Source organism: Lactuca virosa, chromosome 4 (genome assembly GCF_052849685.1).
Source record: "Lactuca virosa cultivar CGN04683 chromosome 4, Lactuca_virosa_CGN04683_v6, whole genome shotgun sequence".
In the NCBI taxonomy this organism is placed as follows: domain Eukaryota; kingdom Viridiplantae; phylum Streptophyta; class Magnoliopsida; order Asterales; family Asteraceae; genus Lactuca; species Lactuca virosa.
This window is the reverse complement of record NC_136429.1, coordinates 198,014,056-198,032,693: the sequence shown is the minus strand read 5'-3', so window position 1 is coordinate 198,032,693 and position 18,638 is coordinate 198,014,056. Positions and strand designations below refer to the sequence as shown.

Here is an 18,638-nt window from a genome sequence, read left to right as displayed (position 1 = left end):
CTTGCAGACCTTCATCCATGCAGACGCTTTTTAAGCCATGGCAAGGTTCCGGATTACAGATCCAATCTTCTAAGGCATGTTTATCACGTAAAGTTGCAAACTTTACGCACATGCAAGGCTCTAAAGGCCCTAAATGACCAATCTAAGCTTCCAATGGAGCTTTACACCTTGGGAGAGTCTCATTCTTGCACAAGCTGGAAACTTTATGAACTAAGAAGCCCAAGGGAGCTCAGTTCTGAAGTTACAACTTCAGATCTTAGCTTACACACAAGAATAGCTTCCATTCATCCCATGAAAACCCTAGAATTTGTCCAAAGAGGGGAATCTAGAATGAAATGAAGTCAGGGTAACGATTTATACCTTCCAGAAGATGTCCAATAAGGTAGATTTCAGATCCCACAAGCTCCTTGCTTCTAAATACTTGCTCTCCAAGCTCCCTTCTCCACAAAATCCTCGTCCAAGCTCAAAAATACACAAATGGAACACACACACTCGATTAGGGTTTGAGAGGGACAATAAGCAGTAAAGGGGAGGCTGGGGGAGGCCAATGATCCTTTAAATAGGGTGCAAAACCCCGAGATTTAGGGTTTCATCTGCCAGCTCCTACTCGTCGAGTCCCTTCTTGGACTCGGCGAGTAGGTCATTAAAATACGTGGACCAACCCGCTGCTACTCGATGAGTAGGGCAATCAGCTCGTCGAGTAGCCCTTGAAATCAAGAACTCACACATTAAATCAATACCTGAGAATCGGGCCGTTACAGACCATTTGAGCATACACCAAATGACAATTAAAACCAATTCTAATAGTAAAAATTTCTTTGTATTTTAATTACATATATTTCCAGCATTCTTTTCCAAATTCAAAGCAATTTTCAGAGTATTTGATCCCAAATAAAAAAATCAATTCCTACAACATTGATGTTGACAGACGGTTCATATGTGATAAAAATAGTAATATTTTGAATATATATTGAACAATAAGGATTTAAGCATAAACCAATTCTAATAGAAAGATTTTTATGTTAAAAAATTAAAAATTAACTTTCCAGTATTAACAGAGCTTGTGAAAACATACCTTTCACATTATTCACAATGTCCCAACTGTATATAAAGACTCTTCTTACCTTCAAAATGCAATGTAAACCAACAAAGAGACATCAAACTCACAAATTATAAAATTAGGGGCATATTTCCATCTAAACTAACCATAAAAAGACATGTATACCTTACTGAAGGTGTGAGTTGAGAAGGAAATATGAAAATAGCTTTAAGGTACCATGTTTAGTTGCTTGTCACAGTAAAAACATAAAGATGAAATTGAGCAAACCTTGTTATGTCCTTTTGAGTTTTCCTGCTAGTAACCTCTCTTTAACATCATGTAAGGTGCAATGATCCAGGTAAAAACTTATCATTTATGTGTTTTAAAATTAAATTAAATGATAAAATAATTGTGGGAAAAGACCAATCTAACCTTCCTTCCTTAAGATGGGTAGTCTTTCAGACTTGATCTCTTTTGGGCAGTAAGCTCCCTCCATTTATACATTTTGAATACTTTTAGGTTCTGCAGGGTGCCTTTGACAATTTGATTATGTATACCCTTTCAGCTTCAAATAAGAATGATGCACCTATATGTTGGATTAATGTCTAAGTCCATAACTATATTTGGTATGTACTTGACCCGACCCGACATGGTCCATTTGGGTTGCACTTCACCGGCACAATTTATATGGATAGTCTTTTGAGAATAGTATATTTATGACTTATATTAATATATTATAAGTTCTAATATATTAATATGGAATCATATTATTTAATTAGTATTGATCAAGAATTAATTTAGAATTAATTAAGTGATCAAAAGGAACTAATTAAATATGGACTCTTAGATATATATGTGTAGTGGGCCAAGTTCATTTAGGTTGGGCTAAGTCTTTATGGATAGTCCATGGAGCTTTAACCCATGGATCCTAGGAAATGAAAGGTCATGGGTAACAATGAAGGTTAAAAGCTCCATGGACCATCCATGAAAGCTTAGCTCAACCTAAATGAACTTGGCCTATTCCATATATATAAGAATCCATATTTAATTAGTTCTTTTTGATCACTTAATTAATTCTAAATTAATTCTTGATCAATACTAATTAAATAATATGATTCCATATTAATATATTAGAACTTATAATATATTAATATAAATCATAAATATACTATTCTCAAAAGACTATCCATATAAATTGTGCCGGTGAAGTGCAACCCAAATGGACCATGCCGGGTCGGGTCAAGTACATACCAAATATAGTTATGGACTTAGACATTAATCCAACAGTCTCCCACTTGGATAAGTCTAAAACTATTATTGAGTATGACTTCAAAACCTAACTGGCAATCGTAGCTCTTAAAGCCGCTGTCGAACTCTGACCTTGTCAATGACTTGTCCATTAGATAAGGGATCATATATTCCTCCATTCTAGATATCATATGGACTGAGACATGGATTATAATCATTCTCTATGTCCATTTGTTGTTTCCCGATTTTCGATTTATGATGACTGACTGATTGAACCAATCAAATCAGTCCTGGCTTGGCCAAGCACTCACATGTGTCATCGCTAAATCATCGAGGGGCCCACAGATATCGCTTTTATCCTGAAGGTAAGAGAAATGGATAAACTTCGACTCATATGGCTTGTTCTACTACTTGTTGAATCATACACAAAGGCACGTTTTATAACATCGAGTTACCAAATGCGTTTTCGTGCAATCAATGTATAACCAACTCATAGTAACAACTCATATCTCTAGGTTTGAAGAATATAAGATATTATCGTCTCATGATCACTCGTGATAAAATCCATGAAGTGATTCAAATGAGCGCGGGTTGAATCCAATACTCAGAACTTATGAGCACTCATGAGTGTTGTAGCACCACTTTGTCCACCAACTTGGACCTCTACAAACCAACCCATGACAGTCTTGATTCATATCTACTTCCAACATATGACCGACTGTGGATGGTTTGAATAACTTAATCATTCAGGAAGAGCGACTTAGTTATTCTGGAAGTCAAAACATGCAAAGTGAAACACAAGAATAAATGAATCAAATATGGTATCAAACCCTATGAATATAAATAAACACTTTTATTTATCACCATACTGATTACTCATTATTCATTGTTTCGGTTTTATCAACTTTATACTTGAATTAAAAACACTAGTTGTCCCATGCTCCAAGCATGTACACTATGTTTTTCTTAAACAATAGCTTTGCCATACACCAAGTATGCACTCTATGTTTGTCTACGATCCTTACTTTGTGAAATAAACCAATTGAACATAATTTCAATGATTCTAATTTCACACTCCCAAATCCTTATCGAAAAATGTGAGAATTTCAAATTCCTATCATTTATCGAAATCTGTTTAGATTTTAAACTTATATGCACTGACCCTCCTGTAATGAATATGTACAAAGTCACAAAGACTTGTCAACAGTCATTATAAGGTATTCCAATGGAGATCAACTCCATGGAAACTAAGTCTCATATTCAAAGTACATTGCTTTGGACATGCTTCTTGCATTAAGTTTTCTAATCTTACACAGATAACTTCCACCTATGGAGACAACTCCATATTCTCATTTTGACTATCACTTCTGAATAAGAGATGCCTCTTTTCAGAATATGTCAATATGGTCCTTCCAAAATTAGCACTATACTTCCAACTGTCCCTGAGCAACCAATCTTTGGTAAACCTCAGATTGTCCTCGACAATTGCTTAATCATTTTAGTCATATCCAATTCTAGACCTTTTCCCTTCTTAATGCCTCTGGGCATTTGGAAAAATTTAGAAATGACAAATATTATAGCACATGCAATCGATCCTGTACCCAAAGCAAATGGTACACGATTCATGATGTCTCACATAAAGACATGATTCTAGACCAGTCTTTTGCTACAATATTTTTATTTGCCATGTTTTCAAAATTTGACTATGAAGAGGGATGCCGTAATCATAATCGAATTTTGAGAACGCAATATATAGAATTTCCTTAAGTTGAACCAATCCAACATGAAATTCATATATATATTTTTGACTAAAGATGATTAAGGTCTCAATCTAAGCCTTTAGAACTGAAATGAAGTATACCCTCTCCCTTAATTATAGCAAAACAACTTTTTCAATCCCTGCAGCCTCACGAATTGAAACTTTTGTTTTCTATAATTAACATTGCTAACTTGCAACACTAACAATAATTATCATGCTCCCACTAACATGATGATTATTAGCATAACACTTATGCTCCCACTAGCTTTGACATGTACTCAGAAATCAGCTGGACTTCTAGAATCAATACTTTATTGACTTTCTTACCAAAGTTCAGATTTCTGATACGAGATGCTTTGATAAAACTTTATCAAAATCATACACCTTTCCTTAGATAGCATGCATGTGTGTCTAAACAATTTCAGAACTATGAAAAGGGATGCCGTAATCATAGTCTCAATTGTTTAGACCTTTTGCCATCTGCTTCAAATCTACTTGGTGGAAGTGTTTCCTCACCATCATTTTCATGAATCGGAGAGAAACCTTATGACCCTTAGATTTTATGGTGTATGTGTTCTTATCCATGTGAATCGTCAAAACCATAGTCACAAGACAAGGATAATGACAAATCCAAACTCATATGGACTGAACTTATGCAATCTTAACTTCTTGCCACCTGGCAGTACAGGGCCTGCCATTGCTTCCAAGTTGTTATGCAACCAATTGAGAACTTTCAGAACTCCTATGCAAAGCCAACTTAAACTGGAATGGGCACAGAATATGTCAACACGATAGGCTATAAACCTCAAGTCGTGTGCTAGTGAAGAACCTCAGGTTTTATTCTTGATTAGTTCTTGAAATTCTTTTTAGGATCTTTAAGACTCCCACTATCCTCTTGACATATAAGACTATCTTGCCAAATATTCAAGAGATAGTGCAGATTCTTTATCAAGACAAACACTTCACACAATTGGCCTTAGTTGGTCTTTGTTTTATCCAAAACATCACAACTTACCAATTTCAACTGTACAAGAGTAGGACACTTTTACTCTTACATTTGACAAGTGTTTTAAACCTTTCTTTAAGATATGTCACTCAAGTTACAATCTTGGAGTATGACTCTAAGAATTGTTTTGGAACGAAGTATGACTCATCTTCCTGATCTAACCATTTCAACAATTCATGACTCCTCTTCTTAGTCATAAGAGTGCACTAAGATGACCTTTAGAGGACTAATTGTGATATGATTTCTAAATCATTAAGATGATCACAAACATGATACTAAAGTACTCTCCCATCTTTTCAGATTTGAGAAACTTTTATCTTTCTGCCTAATTTGATTCTTCCCATTCGTTCTGCCATACATTGAGACTTTTCCAATGTTTCAGAATTATACTTAAACTTGTAAGTATAACCATTTTAGTAAATCAAATAGTCTTAACGAGCTTTGTGGTGGACATGACCAGTGCACAAGAATGTGTACTCGATCCCTTTAGTCCTTCACTTGACTCACACATCCATGTGAACAAGTAATTAGTCTTGATTTTCCAATGCTTGAAAGTTCTCATTCATCATACTATTCAACTTGCATGATTCCAAGTTTCGGCCCAATTGAAACTTGGGCGATGAGGAACTTTTCTGATTTGGTAATTTAGACACTACCACAAATGAAAGAATCAAATCCATTTTCCAATATTGCTGTCAGTGGAATGATATAAGCAACAATTTTCCACAAATGTCATTGTAAGGATACTTCAAATAAATAAAATTAAACAATTTTCTTTTATTTTAAAACTTTGCGGAAAAACTTATCCTTACAATCCACATGGAAAATTGTTGTTATCTATTCCTTAGCAATATATCATAACTTCTTAAGCAACTGCTCAAAATTCTGATGCGATCGAAATCCACCTTCGCGATCAGAATCAGCATATACTTCCTTTAAGATTTCTCTCTATTCTTTGATTCTTAAAACATCAACATGTGACCCAGTCACATCATGTAATGAGGATCTCAGAATAGAACTTAACAGAGTTAGATAATGGGCTCTACCTGATGTAGAGTCAAACTTATTGACTTTAACATCCTTAGGTAAATTTGGCAGCTTTGCAATCAACGCCCCTTCCTTTGGCAAAATAAACATATGGACCCTTTGGTAATGGGACTATCTCAGACTTAGCCTTTCTCTTTACCATTTGGTCAACCGGGTTGACTATGGCCAATCCCTTTCCATTGGGAAGAGAATGCTTTTTCTGGATTTTCAGTGTCACCATTGTCACTGTCCATAAAGTTTTTGGGAAGTTGATCTTCTAATCAAATTTGCTTTACTATCGTTCCAAATCATTGCTGATTCAGCAGCACCAAGCAAATAGATATGATCATTAAGGTTCATGTCATAGTCTGTTTCATGGTAGTCCCAAAGGAACTCACTATGTGACTTAGAAAGTGATTGAACATCCAACTTTCTCAAGACTTTGACACCCAACTCTCCCGGCTTGTCAATATGTGACTTCATCTCTAAGATGTGATCACACATAGACCTTGCTTGCCATTAGGGCTTGAGTGACCTTGAACTTGTGGGTTAGGGAGAATAATTGGAGGAGGTGGAGGAAGAGAAGTATGACTTCCATGAGCCAAACTCGGGAAGTCATATTCATTAGGAAAGCTTGATTTGAGAAGATCATTGTTGTCTAAACTAGACATTACAATGGGAGAAATTCAAGTAAAGTTGATTTAAGTCTTTAATATAACACCCAATATGAAATATTAAGGCTAGGACCCAACAAACTATTTTATAACTTGGAAGAGGGATGTCGTAATCGAAGCTATAAAATATTTGAAGGTAGGTGAATGACGATTCACCAATTTCCACCAAGATAAACGAAATGTATTATTAGGTTTTAATTGGTTTTGAAACTCCTAGATTCTTTTGAGATTCATTGAACTTTCAATGGCATGTTTCAATCTCGAGTGTGCCCTTCAGGTTTTGTGACTGGGATGCCGAGGATCACAAAACAAGGTGTGTAGTAACCATGCAAATATACTTGGTACCCTTAATATTTACCCCTCAATCGATGTGTCGGTTAACCACACACGCTCCAACGATACTATGATAAACATTAAGTTACCCTTTGCCTACCTTGTTAAGTCCAGGTTAGTGTGTCAGTTAACCACACACGCTCCACTAACAGCTTAAATAAAGTGCAAAGTGTAATTTCATGGATTAGCACCTTATTCACATTTTCCTAAGTAACTAAGATTGGGAATTTATAAGTGTTTAGTTACTTAGTATTTATCATTATACTTATAATGAAGGGAGAATTATAGTCCTTGTCCTACCTGTTCGGCTAACGACCCTCCACCGGTCAAGGAAGCGGTGAGTGAGAGTGGACACCCATTAAACTGTCATTTTATAGGCAGTAACCTTATAGACCGGCTTTGTGAATGAGGCCTAGTAATGGTAAGACGACTTGCTCTTATACATATAATATATTAAACTTTTAATATTATAATAGTATAAAGGTGTATTTTAGACATTTAAAATACTTGGTGGTTTAATCTATTAATTAAACTATACTCTTAATTTAATTAAATTTAAACCATGTCATTATGGAATTATTAATTCTCTTTTAATTAAACACTTTAATTATCTATTAATAAAGTCCATAAGAGTTAATTGAATTATTCAATAAAAACATCATAATTCCAATTATTAAATTCAAAATTAAAACCATTTAATTAATTGTTTAAGTTATGAACCCAAGAGTTTTAGAATTCAATTCTTTTTTTTTATCATAAAAAAACTTTTTCCAAATTCCAAAACTTGAGGGCAAGTTTTGTAACTCTTGAAAACTTTTGGATTCCATAACTTATGGAGTTAAATACTTGTTTTATGATGAAACTTTTCATGTTCCATAACTTAAGAACAAGTTATGGAATTCTTTAAAACATTAAGACCAAGTTTTGTAACTCCATAAAAAACTTTGAATCAATTTTTTTAAAAACCTTTTCATATCCATAACTTATGGTGGTTTCAAAAAACTCTTTAGATCAAACTTTTAAAACTAATAAAATAATCATATCATTTTATCTTTTACTAAATTTGACCTAATTCAACTCATATAGCAAATGATTCAAATTTTACAAATAATTAGTTTTTCACAAAAACAAGTAATTATCTTAAAATTTGACAAACGTCATGTTTTTTTTCCAACTTTGAAAATAAAACATTTGCATCAATATAACAGAAAACAACCCATGGCTCTGATACCACTGTTGGGTTTTGAGCATTCTAACACTCCTATGGTGTACATGCAACCCTATAAACCTTGGATCTATGTTTTCTCTATTATACATGCAAATAATCAATATTCCAAGGTTTCATCCTAACTAGCATATTATGAAGCAACTATACTACAAAGTTCTAGTTAGATGACATACATTTGATGTTGCTTGAAGTCTTGAACTTTAAGAGCTTAGCCCCAATAGTGTGGAAGCCTCAAGTGGAATCACAAATCACCAAAACACCTTGGAAGAACTTGAGAGAATATGTATGCTCACTAAAATCGGCCCACACTTTTTTTTCACACACTTGTGCCAATTTTGTGAGCCAAGGACCCCTTTATATATTATGGAGGATTAGGGTTACATCCATGTAAACCCTAATACCCATGACCTTTCATTTACATAGGATCCATGGGCTAAAGCTCCATGGACCATCCATGAAAGCTTAGCCCAACCTAAATGAACTTGGCTCATTCCATATATATAAGAGTCCATATTTAATTAGTTCTTTTTGATCACTTAATTAATTCTAAATTAATTCTTGATCAATACTAATTAAATAATATGATTCCATATTAATATATTAGAACTTATAATATATTAATATAAATCATAAATATACTATTCTCAAAAGACTATCCATATAAATTGTGCCGGTGAAGTGCAACCCAAATGGACCATGCCGGGTCGGGTCAAGTACATACCAAATATAGTTATGGACTTAGACATTAATCCAACAGTGACATCCACATTTTCATGACCAGAAAAGACCGATTTGTTTATGCTTTATTTTAAAAATCAGAGTATCATTTTAAAGAAAAGTGTTGCGGAATTTGTTCCCAGAAAAACATGACAAACATATTATCAAAGCATTTCCTAAGAAATGTATTTTGTTTATACTAAAACTTTGGGATGTCATTGTCAATACAGAAACATAAGCATAAACAGATCTTACATTCATTTACACTAATGATCCACGTCTCTTTTAATCTCTCAGTATAATTTAGCTTCCTATCGACACATGTGATACAAATAAGTTGAGTGGGTCAGGTTGGGAAACCTGGTGAGTACATAGGGTTTTCAACCCACAATAATATAATTATTATGTTTAATCATCAAACAATCAACCCAATTACCCATCCACATTATCTTCTTTATTCCTTAAGGATCTACCCTAAGAATCATCTAGCATTCACTTTTTCATTCCTAAGGATTCTCTTAAGGAATAGGCACGGAGTCTATCGTTGCCTATGGCACAACTGCCAATGTTATCTATTAGGCACAGCTGCCAATATTATCATTTAGGCATAGCTGCCAGGATTATGACATTCTCTATTAGGTGCAGCTGCCGATATTATCCTTTAGGCGTAGCTGCCAGGATTATGATGTTCTCTATTAGGCGCAACTGCCGATATTTTCCTTTAAGCACAGCTTCTAGGATTATGATGTTCTCTATTTGGCGCAGCTGCCGATATTATCCTTTAGGCGCAGCTGCCAGGATATTTAGAGTACATCTGGTAAACACGTAAATCAAAAACACCTACGGGTTATGGCGCAGATGGCAATATTCATCTATATCATCCTTCATCCCTCATTATTTATCTACCCATGTTCTACCCAACATATTCGTAGATATAAAATACATATATAGTATAAATCATTTAAAACATGTATAAATCATTCATCCAGCATAGATATCAGGAACACAAATAATATGCACACATAGCACGTAATTTATATTAAATATTTCATATCTATGTGTAAGATGAAAGTAACTATGCACTCACTTGTAGCGTGCTTTGATAGAATCTAACTAGAAACGGTCAGCGGTTCGTGATCGTCGGGCTCGGGACACGGAAACGGCCTTCGGAAAACGAGAGAGAATGAAAGTAGAAGGTGTAAGAATGAAATGGTCAAATTTGCTATTTATAGGCTGATTTTGGCTCTCTCACGTCGTGAGTCTCACATGCTCACGTCGTGAGCTTCCATGAGTCATCCCGTAGACTTCCCAGGTGTTTTCTAGGCTCGATTAGTGTTCGTTTGACTCCTCACGTCGTGAGCCTTAAACGTAGACTTGCCATCTGAGTTCTAGCCTTGAAAAGTGGTGTTTTGACTCCTCACGTCGTGAATTTATATGCTCATGCCGTGAGCTCAATCAAATTAGGGTTTCTGACACGTGTCATGCTCTTAGACAGTTGTATCTTCGGAATGCCATAACTTTTGCATACGAGCTCCGTTTTTGACGTTATTTATATCCACGCGTAGGTGGAGACGTACTCTACAACTTTCCTTTAGACCCCTAAGGCTAAAAAGTACTCTATCGTAAACTCACTTTTTACGATTCCCGGTATCGTGCCAGTTTTGTCGCGAAACTTCGACAGGTCATAACTTCTTCGTTATAACTCGAATTTCAGCGTTCTTTCTATGTACAGAAACCTTGTAACATATGCTACAACTTAGTTAAGATTAATTATTCTAAATAATCCTCTATCAAAAAGTCATTTTTGACGATTATCGTCTCTAAATTGACTAACCCGAATCTACAGGCGCTACATGTATTTTGCAATGCTGTGAATCTAAGTTTGTTGTTTGGATCACAGTATGTTTTTTTTTATGATTTGTGAATGGTTTTGTTGTAGTTTGACGGATACCTGTAATTCAATTCAGCAAGAAAAGGGAGAAGGTTGTTGCGATTTTTGGTGAGTCTTGATGGGAATTTGAGAAAAGAAAAAGAAGTGGGATACCGTGGGAAGGGAATACACAACACAATCGTTCAAAAACAAAAAACCCCATTGTTTTCAAGTGTGTTATTATTTTCTTGATGTTTGAGTTTTTTTACTTACTTTTGTGTCATTCTCTTTTAGGCATCTATAGCATTCATTATGTTTTGTTTTTATTATTTCACCACAAATGCTTGATTTTAACATTAATATTGAAATTGCGAGACATTTTGACTTGGTTTCGATTATATATTGTGGTAGTTTGGTGCCTATTTAACGAATCTTTGATGGACTTTTTACTAAATGTTAAGTACTTGGATACAATGTTTTCATTTTTGATTGTTGTAAGATTGATTTTCAACTTTCAGTTTTTTTATTTTTATAAAATTTTATTCATTAATGATAATCTATTTTTCTGTTTATTACATTTTGATTTAATAATGCAATTTTAGAAAACAAATTGGTTAATGAGTTAAGCACTTTATGGACAAATAATACAAAAAAAAAATTCTTTGATTTCTTGAAGATTGATCGAGTTAATACGAATGTGCTAAAGGATTATAAGGATGAAGGATAAATGCACATGGACAACAACTTGGAAGGAGCCGAAATTTATTTATATCAAGACATTGTAATTTTTCATTTGTGATTATAATTGTATTCATATATGATTGTAAATGTGTTTTGTTTATTTATTTTTTGCAAAGTTGATGTTTTATCTCTACTTTGTGTTCTATTCATTTAAGATTAAAAATATATTGATTTTTTTTTATTTTTATAATGTTCTTTATTCAATTACGGTTATATTTGTATTCATTAAAAAACTATAATATTTTTATGAATGAAAATGTGCATTCATATATGAATACATGGTCTCAAAGTGATTTTAATCATTAAGTACAATTGTGTCAATATAAATGTAAAAAAGTCAAATTATAATATAATCATTTTTGATTGATTGTTTAGTTTTTTATTTATGTACGATTGACGTATAATTTACGTGAATCGGAGAAAAAAATGATTTTTTAAGATTTTTTTTTTCAGTTTTAAATTTTTTTTTTGCAAAAATGTTTTTTATTCCATTAATAAGAAAAATAAAAAATAGAACATTTCTTTGTTTTTTGGTAACTGATTCTAAATTTAAGGAAATTGGATTGAATTTTATTTTATTTTAATTTAATTTAAATATACAATTACTAATATGCTTTTATATATTGATTGGTCCACAACTTTTCTCGCGTTCTCAACATTGTGGAGTTACGATTTGGGTAAAGTTCGGGATAGGATGACGAAGTTCGTGATTCAAGAATGTTTGCCTTTTGACCACTTCGACAACAAACGATTGACTTCACTCATCCAAGATACTCTACAACCACGATATTGCCATGTGAGTCGTACTTCTATTAGATGTGATTGTATTGAAATGTGGAAACTTGCAAAAAATGAAATGATTTTAGGATTTCAATCTTTAGAAACCGAAATGAATTTAACTTGTGATGTTTGGACGGCTTCTCACGGTTCACCGGATGCGTACCTTTGTGTTACCGCTCATTGGATTAATCCAAATAATTGGGTAATGATGAAGCGTACGATTACGTTTGAATTGTTTGAGTATCCGCACACCGGTAGAAATTTAATTAAAATTTTAGATTGTGTGATCAAAACTTATAAACTTGAAGAAAATATTTTTTCTATATCTTTTGATAAGGCATCAAACAACACCGTCGCGGTTGAACAACTAAAACTAAAATATAAACCAGCTTGCGATAATGTTTTTTTCATAGTCGATGTGTTGCACATATCATTAATTTGGTTGTGCAAGATAGACTAACTAGCATTGAAACTATAAAAAAGATGGTTTCAAAGACATGCTAAAAAACCTTATATGAGGCGAACCACAAACCAATAAGTTTTAGATCAAACCAAAAAAAAAAAAAAAAAAACCCCTCTTATTTTACACTTATTAGCCCAAAAAAAAAGCAAAAAAACCTTATATGCGGCGAACCGGTCTGAACCGATTTTTCGTGATCCGGTTTCGGTAAAACCGAACCGGTTTATATCAGTTCGGGATTTTTATAGGGCGAACCAAGCGGTTTTGACTTTGTTGACCGGAACCGAACCGGTTTTTTGAACCGGTCCGGTTCAGAAAAAAAAATCGGTTTGTGCAACACTACCTTTTAGTATCTAATGCTTTATAGTGTACAAAAAAACAAGTTTCCACTAATCACTCATAACCCAATACCAAGAAAACTTCAATTACATATATCATTTTGCACCACCAAGAAACAATGCTGGATAATAGAAATAATCTGATACAAAACCACTGTCCAGGGCAACTACTTGAATCAATCATCAAGAGTTTCAATCTTCAAGATTTGTTTATGTACCAAGATATGGCCCATGAACAGCTGTAGGAGGACCATATGAATATCTCCATTCCCCACAAGCTACACATCGATCTTTTGCTACCGAGTTTTGCAATGTACAGAATTTGCATGACCAAATCTTCATATTCTTCTTCTCTTCTATTCTTGGAGTTCCACAAGCTTCACATGTCAAAAGCAATGGCTGAAACAGTAACACCATTCATAGATTCTTCATCATTATATTGCAATCATAAATAAGAAATCTGTTAAAATATACCTGGTTTAATAGTGTACAGGTACCACATTGCCATGATGATGCTTTTGGTTCTCCTTCACTTGAACTAATGTTTTGTGAGACAGATGCTTCAGAAGTTCCAGAAGGTTCTTGAAAAGACTTAGAAGCACACCATAAATCATCATGGAGTCTTCTTTCTGCAGCCATGGCAGCAGCTTGAACTGGGCTGAGGGCAGTCTTCATGCTGCTATCTCCACCAAGGCGATGTGGGCCAGAAGGCAGCAGTGTCCCCATCTGAGCTCTATTTTGTGCAGCAGATAAGGCTTTCTGGCGAAGTGATGATGGAGTTTGTTGTTGACGAAAATACCCTCCTAATCTTCTCCCAGGAAGATCAAATCCTCGCCCTGTTCCCGTTATACCCTTGGCCATCAATTCTTCACATTCCTGTATGTTGTATGAAAGATTGAAAGGTTTGGATATGAAGTATGAACAACTTAAAGTGACAAGCTTTTTACCTTTCTGATTTCGTCTAGTAGATTGTAGAAATCAGCATTATGTGGGCCATATTGATTGTGGCAAAGCTCATGAAGCATGGTGTCAAGAATTTGCTCATAAGGGAAGAAGTCCCACTCATTGTTCTGCCTACGAAGTCTCAGCTTTACCTCTGCACCTCCATTTATGTTTAGACCAAGAAGAGCAGGATTGGGAGGGCTGCATGTTAAAATTTTATTATGAAAACAGAAAAAATAAATGAAGGAAACAAGAAGAGACATCATATGAGAATGAAGTATACCAAAATTCGGAAAGGATATTGACTTTCCATTTATGTTTTCGCATGATGGGTTGAACTTGCTTTGCTATTTTTTCAAGAATTTCTTTTGCTTCATCTTCTCGAACCTTCTTCAGAGGTTTGACTTCCCAGACTTTGTTAAGATCATTGAGATCCATGGTGGATTTGAAAGAGACTGACACAAACTTTGCAAGATGCAAAACTCCTTCACCTATTTGTAAAATGATGTCATTTTAATACAGACAAGATGTTTCCGTATAATTTTGAAACCGAAGTATCTATAATCATGTATTCAGATACCTATAGGAATAGCATTTTCCAAAAGTTTTGTGTAAAATCCAGTTAAAACTGAGCAATATCCTGACTAGAAGTAAAACCCAAATCACGAAAATCTACAGACTCCCTATTATTCAAGTTCAGATAGAGAATGGCATGGTGTTGGAACATACCTATAAGAGAGTAGAAGAATTCGAACCGGACGATGAACCACTGTTAACGGAGCTTCGCCGGTGATCAAATTCGTCGATAATCTGCATGTATTGGAATGGAATTTGGTGAAGAAGCGTTAATATGATAAATAGAGCCCTAATTATCTTTTCCCACAAGAAACTCTCGTCGGCGATGATGTGATTTTCTAGACAATACTCGCATCCTTGACTTGAACGGTTGAACCAATATATGTAGAAATATTATTGACCAATATGGAAATTAATTTATTTATAATAGCCCGCCAATGTAAAAATTGGGTCATGGGTTATTTAATTGTTCAAAAAATGTTACCCCCGTCTCAAAATTATAGTCTATATTTTCTTTTTGTTTTGCCCCAAAATAATAGTCCATTTTTAAAAGTAAATAACATTTTTACCAAAATATCTCATCATTATTACTTAACCAAATAAACATTTAATGGAACATTAAATGCAAAGTAAGGACAAAACTGTCATTTTATTGAATAAAGTTAGTGGTAATTAATGTTTTCTTAATCCGTGTGTTTTTTGTCTGTGGACAATAATTTTGGGACGAAGGGAGTATATGGTAACTATTTGAAGTATTCATGGTTACTATTTTTGGAATTTAACCTATTAACGTCTTTAGTACTCATGTGTATTTTACTACTACTAGTTTTAAATTATAAAATGATATTTCACCGCTTATTAATCTTTGTTGGGTTTGTTGTTTGGTACAGTTTGTCCAAGGTTGTTTGTTATTCTCTCTGTTACATGTTTCTGCCCGTTTTCCGTTTTTTGTTTCGTTGTTTTGTATCTGTTCCTCAAATGTGGTTTGAGGATTTGTGTTTTCGATGTTGGATCCAGTTTGCGGTTTTTGGCAGGAGTTTTTTGTAATGGTTTTGTTAATGTTATTCATTATGGTGCATGTTGTGTTACCCTCGAAAGTTACTTGTTGATTCCGTGGTTGCATTTGTCGATATGATAATACAAATGACGCCAGTGTTGCTACGTAGCATTCTGAATGCCTGTTAGTGCACGGGTTATCTCTGCTCCTAATGAACAAGCAAAAAGGCACGCTGCAAAAGGTAGACAAAATGATAGGTATAGAAAGCATTACCGAGGGATGGACCCCAGTATTGCTCTCTGATGCCTAAGTTAGATGTCGAATATGAAGATTGCTAAATTGTTTATCGTAAAAGAGTTTTCTCTCTTTCCTTGTGTGAAGCTTGCTTTTATAGGCTTCACTAGGAAGAGTAGTACAAGCTTTGCCCAATTTTTTTTGTGGCCCGGGCAAAGACAACTGCTTACCTAGTACCTTTTCTTATTTGTTTATTGCAGGTATCTGTACGTTGCGCCTTGTGTCTTTTCTGGGATGTGTTTTTTCCGAGGCTTTTGTCCAGCATGTGTCGCCCTTGTCTCGTGGTTAATTCTTGCATGACAACAAATATCTCTGATTGTTGCGATATAATGTCTCAGATCGAATGATTCAAGATGAGTAGACTCACCAACATGAATTATTGGATGACACTTGAAGAAATGTAATTAGTTTGAGATAACACAAGGAATATGTTGTAGTATATGATTAGGCGACTTAGATGGAACTAACCTTTAAGGTATTTTTGTTGGGATGACAACAAAACAAATTAATCACTTCAGACAAATATCAAAACAAACTTTGGTGAACTTGCGGAAATAAAATTTTTGAAAAAATGTAAATCAAGTGAAACACAATATTTAACGTGGTTCAGTCAAGGTGACCTACATCCACGGGCGAACGAGAAAAAAAGAGGATTTTATTAACTTCCAAGAAAAATTACAATCAAACACAAATGTTACACCTCACTTGAGCTCTTAATCTCTCTTGCTCACTAACTGCTCCAAAGGATATGCTATCAACCTTAAAATGATTGCTCTCTTACTAACAATGATGGAGATATGGACCTATTTATAGGCAAGCATGGGAAACCCTAATTATGATGGGCCAGGCCAATCCATAATTTGCCCATAATGGGATACCCTAATTTCCAACCAATCACGGAACGCCATGCGTGCGCTTTTAGAATCTTCAACCTCGTGAGCATCAACCAAAACACATGATGGCTCATCATGGATCACAATGGTGCATCATGATGGTGTATCTGTCATCAAGATGACGCATCATCCATGTAGAACATGCTCTATGAGCATCCTCATTCTTCTAAAAAACATTTGTACAATCTTGAGCATCCTAGTGAACTTGACATCTAAGTGGTGCATCAGGAGCAATGATGGCGCACCATGCTCCATAATGGTGTATACTCATCTTGAATGGCGCATCCACCTCTTGAATGATACATCCACCTCTTGAATGGTGCATCCACTTCTTGAATGGCATATCTTGTCACTTGGTGGCATATCATGTCACTTTGGCATAGCCAGACACTTGGTGGCATATCAACTCACTTGGTGGCATAGCAAGTCACTTTATGGCATATCAAGTCACTTTGTGGCATATACTGATTCCAGAGTGGCGCATCCAAGCATAGGATAGCCATCTTGATCATAGATGGCTCATTCATGCACCATGATGCTCCATTCCACCTCTAGGTGCTCCATACCCCTTTTTAGAATATTTGTTCTTTTGTTAGTAGATCTATTCCTTTCTCAGATGATCCATTCCTTTTGTCACATGCTCCATGAATCCCAAGTGCTCCATTAAGTTCCAAGTGTTCCATGTTGGACAAAACTTCATACCTCAACAATTTCATTTCATAGATCGACATATGACCAACTTTGTAGTGAAAAGATTGAGGGCTTGAGCCGTAAAGGGTATACCATACTGAGGAAGATAGATTGTTCTTAAGTGTAAAAGTGCAAATGACGTACTAATAAATGTGACTACGAACAGGAGGTTAAAAGAATATATATATATATATATATATATATATATATATATATATATATACCTCTCTCTCTCTCTCTATATATATATATATATATATATATATATATATATATATATATATATAGGTAGGTAGGTTCAAATGTTTAAAGTAATTATTGTGTTATTGTATGCATAAATGTGGGCCAATCATAATTAAATAAAAATTTAAATAATTAAATAAATAAACAAGGGTATTTTAGTAATTTGATAAATAGCTTCCACAAATAGTCCCTGTAATCAGGCTAACATTCACTTGTAACCTAATTTCTTTTTTTATATACAGCAGGTCATCGTCTTCATCGTCTTCCACAAATCGTCTTCATCCCTCCATTCACAATCGAGCCAACCTTCCCTCACTGATACTTCCGATCATTGTAGCCATTCTCTGCTTCCAATCAGTCGCTAGTCCCAATCGTTGCTTCCCCAGTTGTCGCGCAAACACACACACATATTATTGCGTCCAAGGTATTCCCTCCAGATCCACCTCTATTTCTTCCTTTATTTATCAATGTCTTCCGATCGAAATCTGTTGTTTCGGGTGTTGCATTATTTTGAATTTTTGATTTTGATGTTGATATTCTGATAAAATCAAGAGAAATTTGTGTTTTTATGATTTCATCTCAGAAGAAGAATCAAAGCTAAATTCTCGAGGTTTATATTCTGTGAATGATGTTTCTCCTTTCGATTCTTTGTTATCTGCAGAATTCTTCATCTGGGTTGGCGTGGAAACTCTCATTGATTGTGATCTTAAGTCAAGAATCCCAACAGAAGGTTTTGTAAAATACGAAGTTTCATCTGGTATTTTCTCTGATCTCATTGATTTTG

At 34.6% G+C, this 18,638-nt stretch overlaps 1 protein-coding gene across 1 annotated transcript; it reads right to left on the bottom strand.

The window, feature by feature from the left end:
• Positions 1-13,209: 13,209 nt before the first annotated feature.
• LOC145107901 (DNA-dependent metalloprotease WSS1-like) lies at positions 13,210-15,109 on the bottom strand. The gene is made up of 5 exons (XM_079044860.1): positions 14,891-15,109; positions 14,445-14,652; positions 14,167-14,362; positions 13,694-14,095; positions 13,210-13,618 (listed from the first exon to the last, which is right to left on the bottom strand). The coding sequence occupies exons 2-5, from the start codon at positions 14,597-14,599 to the stop codon at positions 13,430-13,432; spliced, it is 942 nt and encodes a 313-aa protein (XP_078900986.1). The 5' UTR covers positions 14,600-14,652; positions 14,891-15,109; the 3' UTR covers positions 13,210-13,429.
• Positions 15,110-18,638: the final 3,529 nt, after the last annotated feature.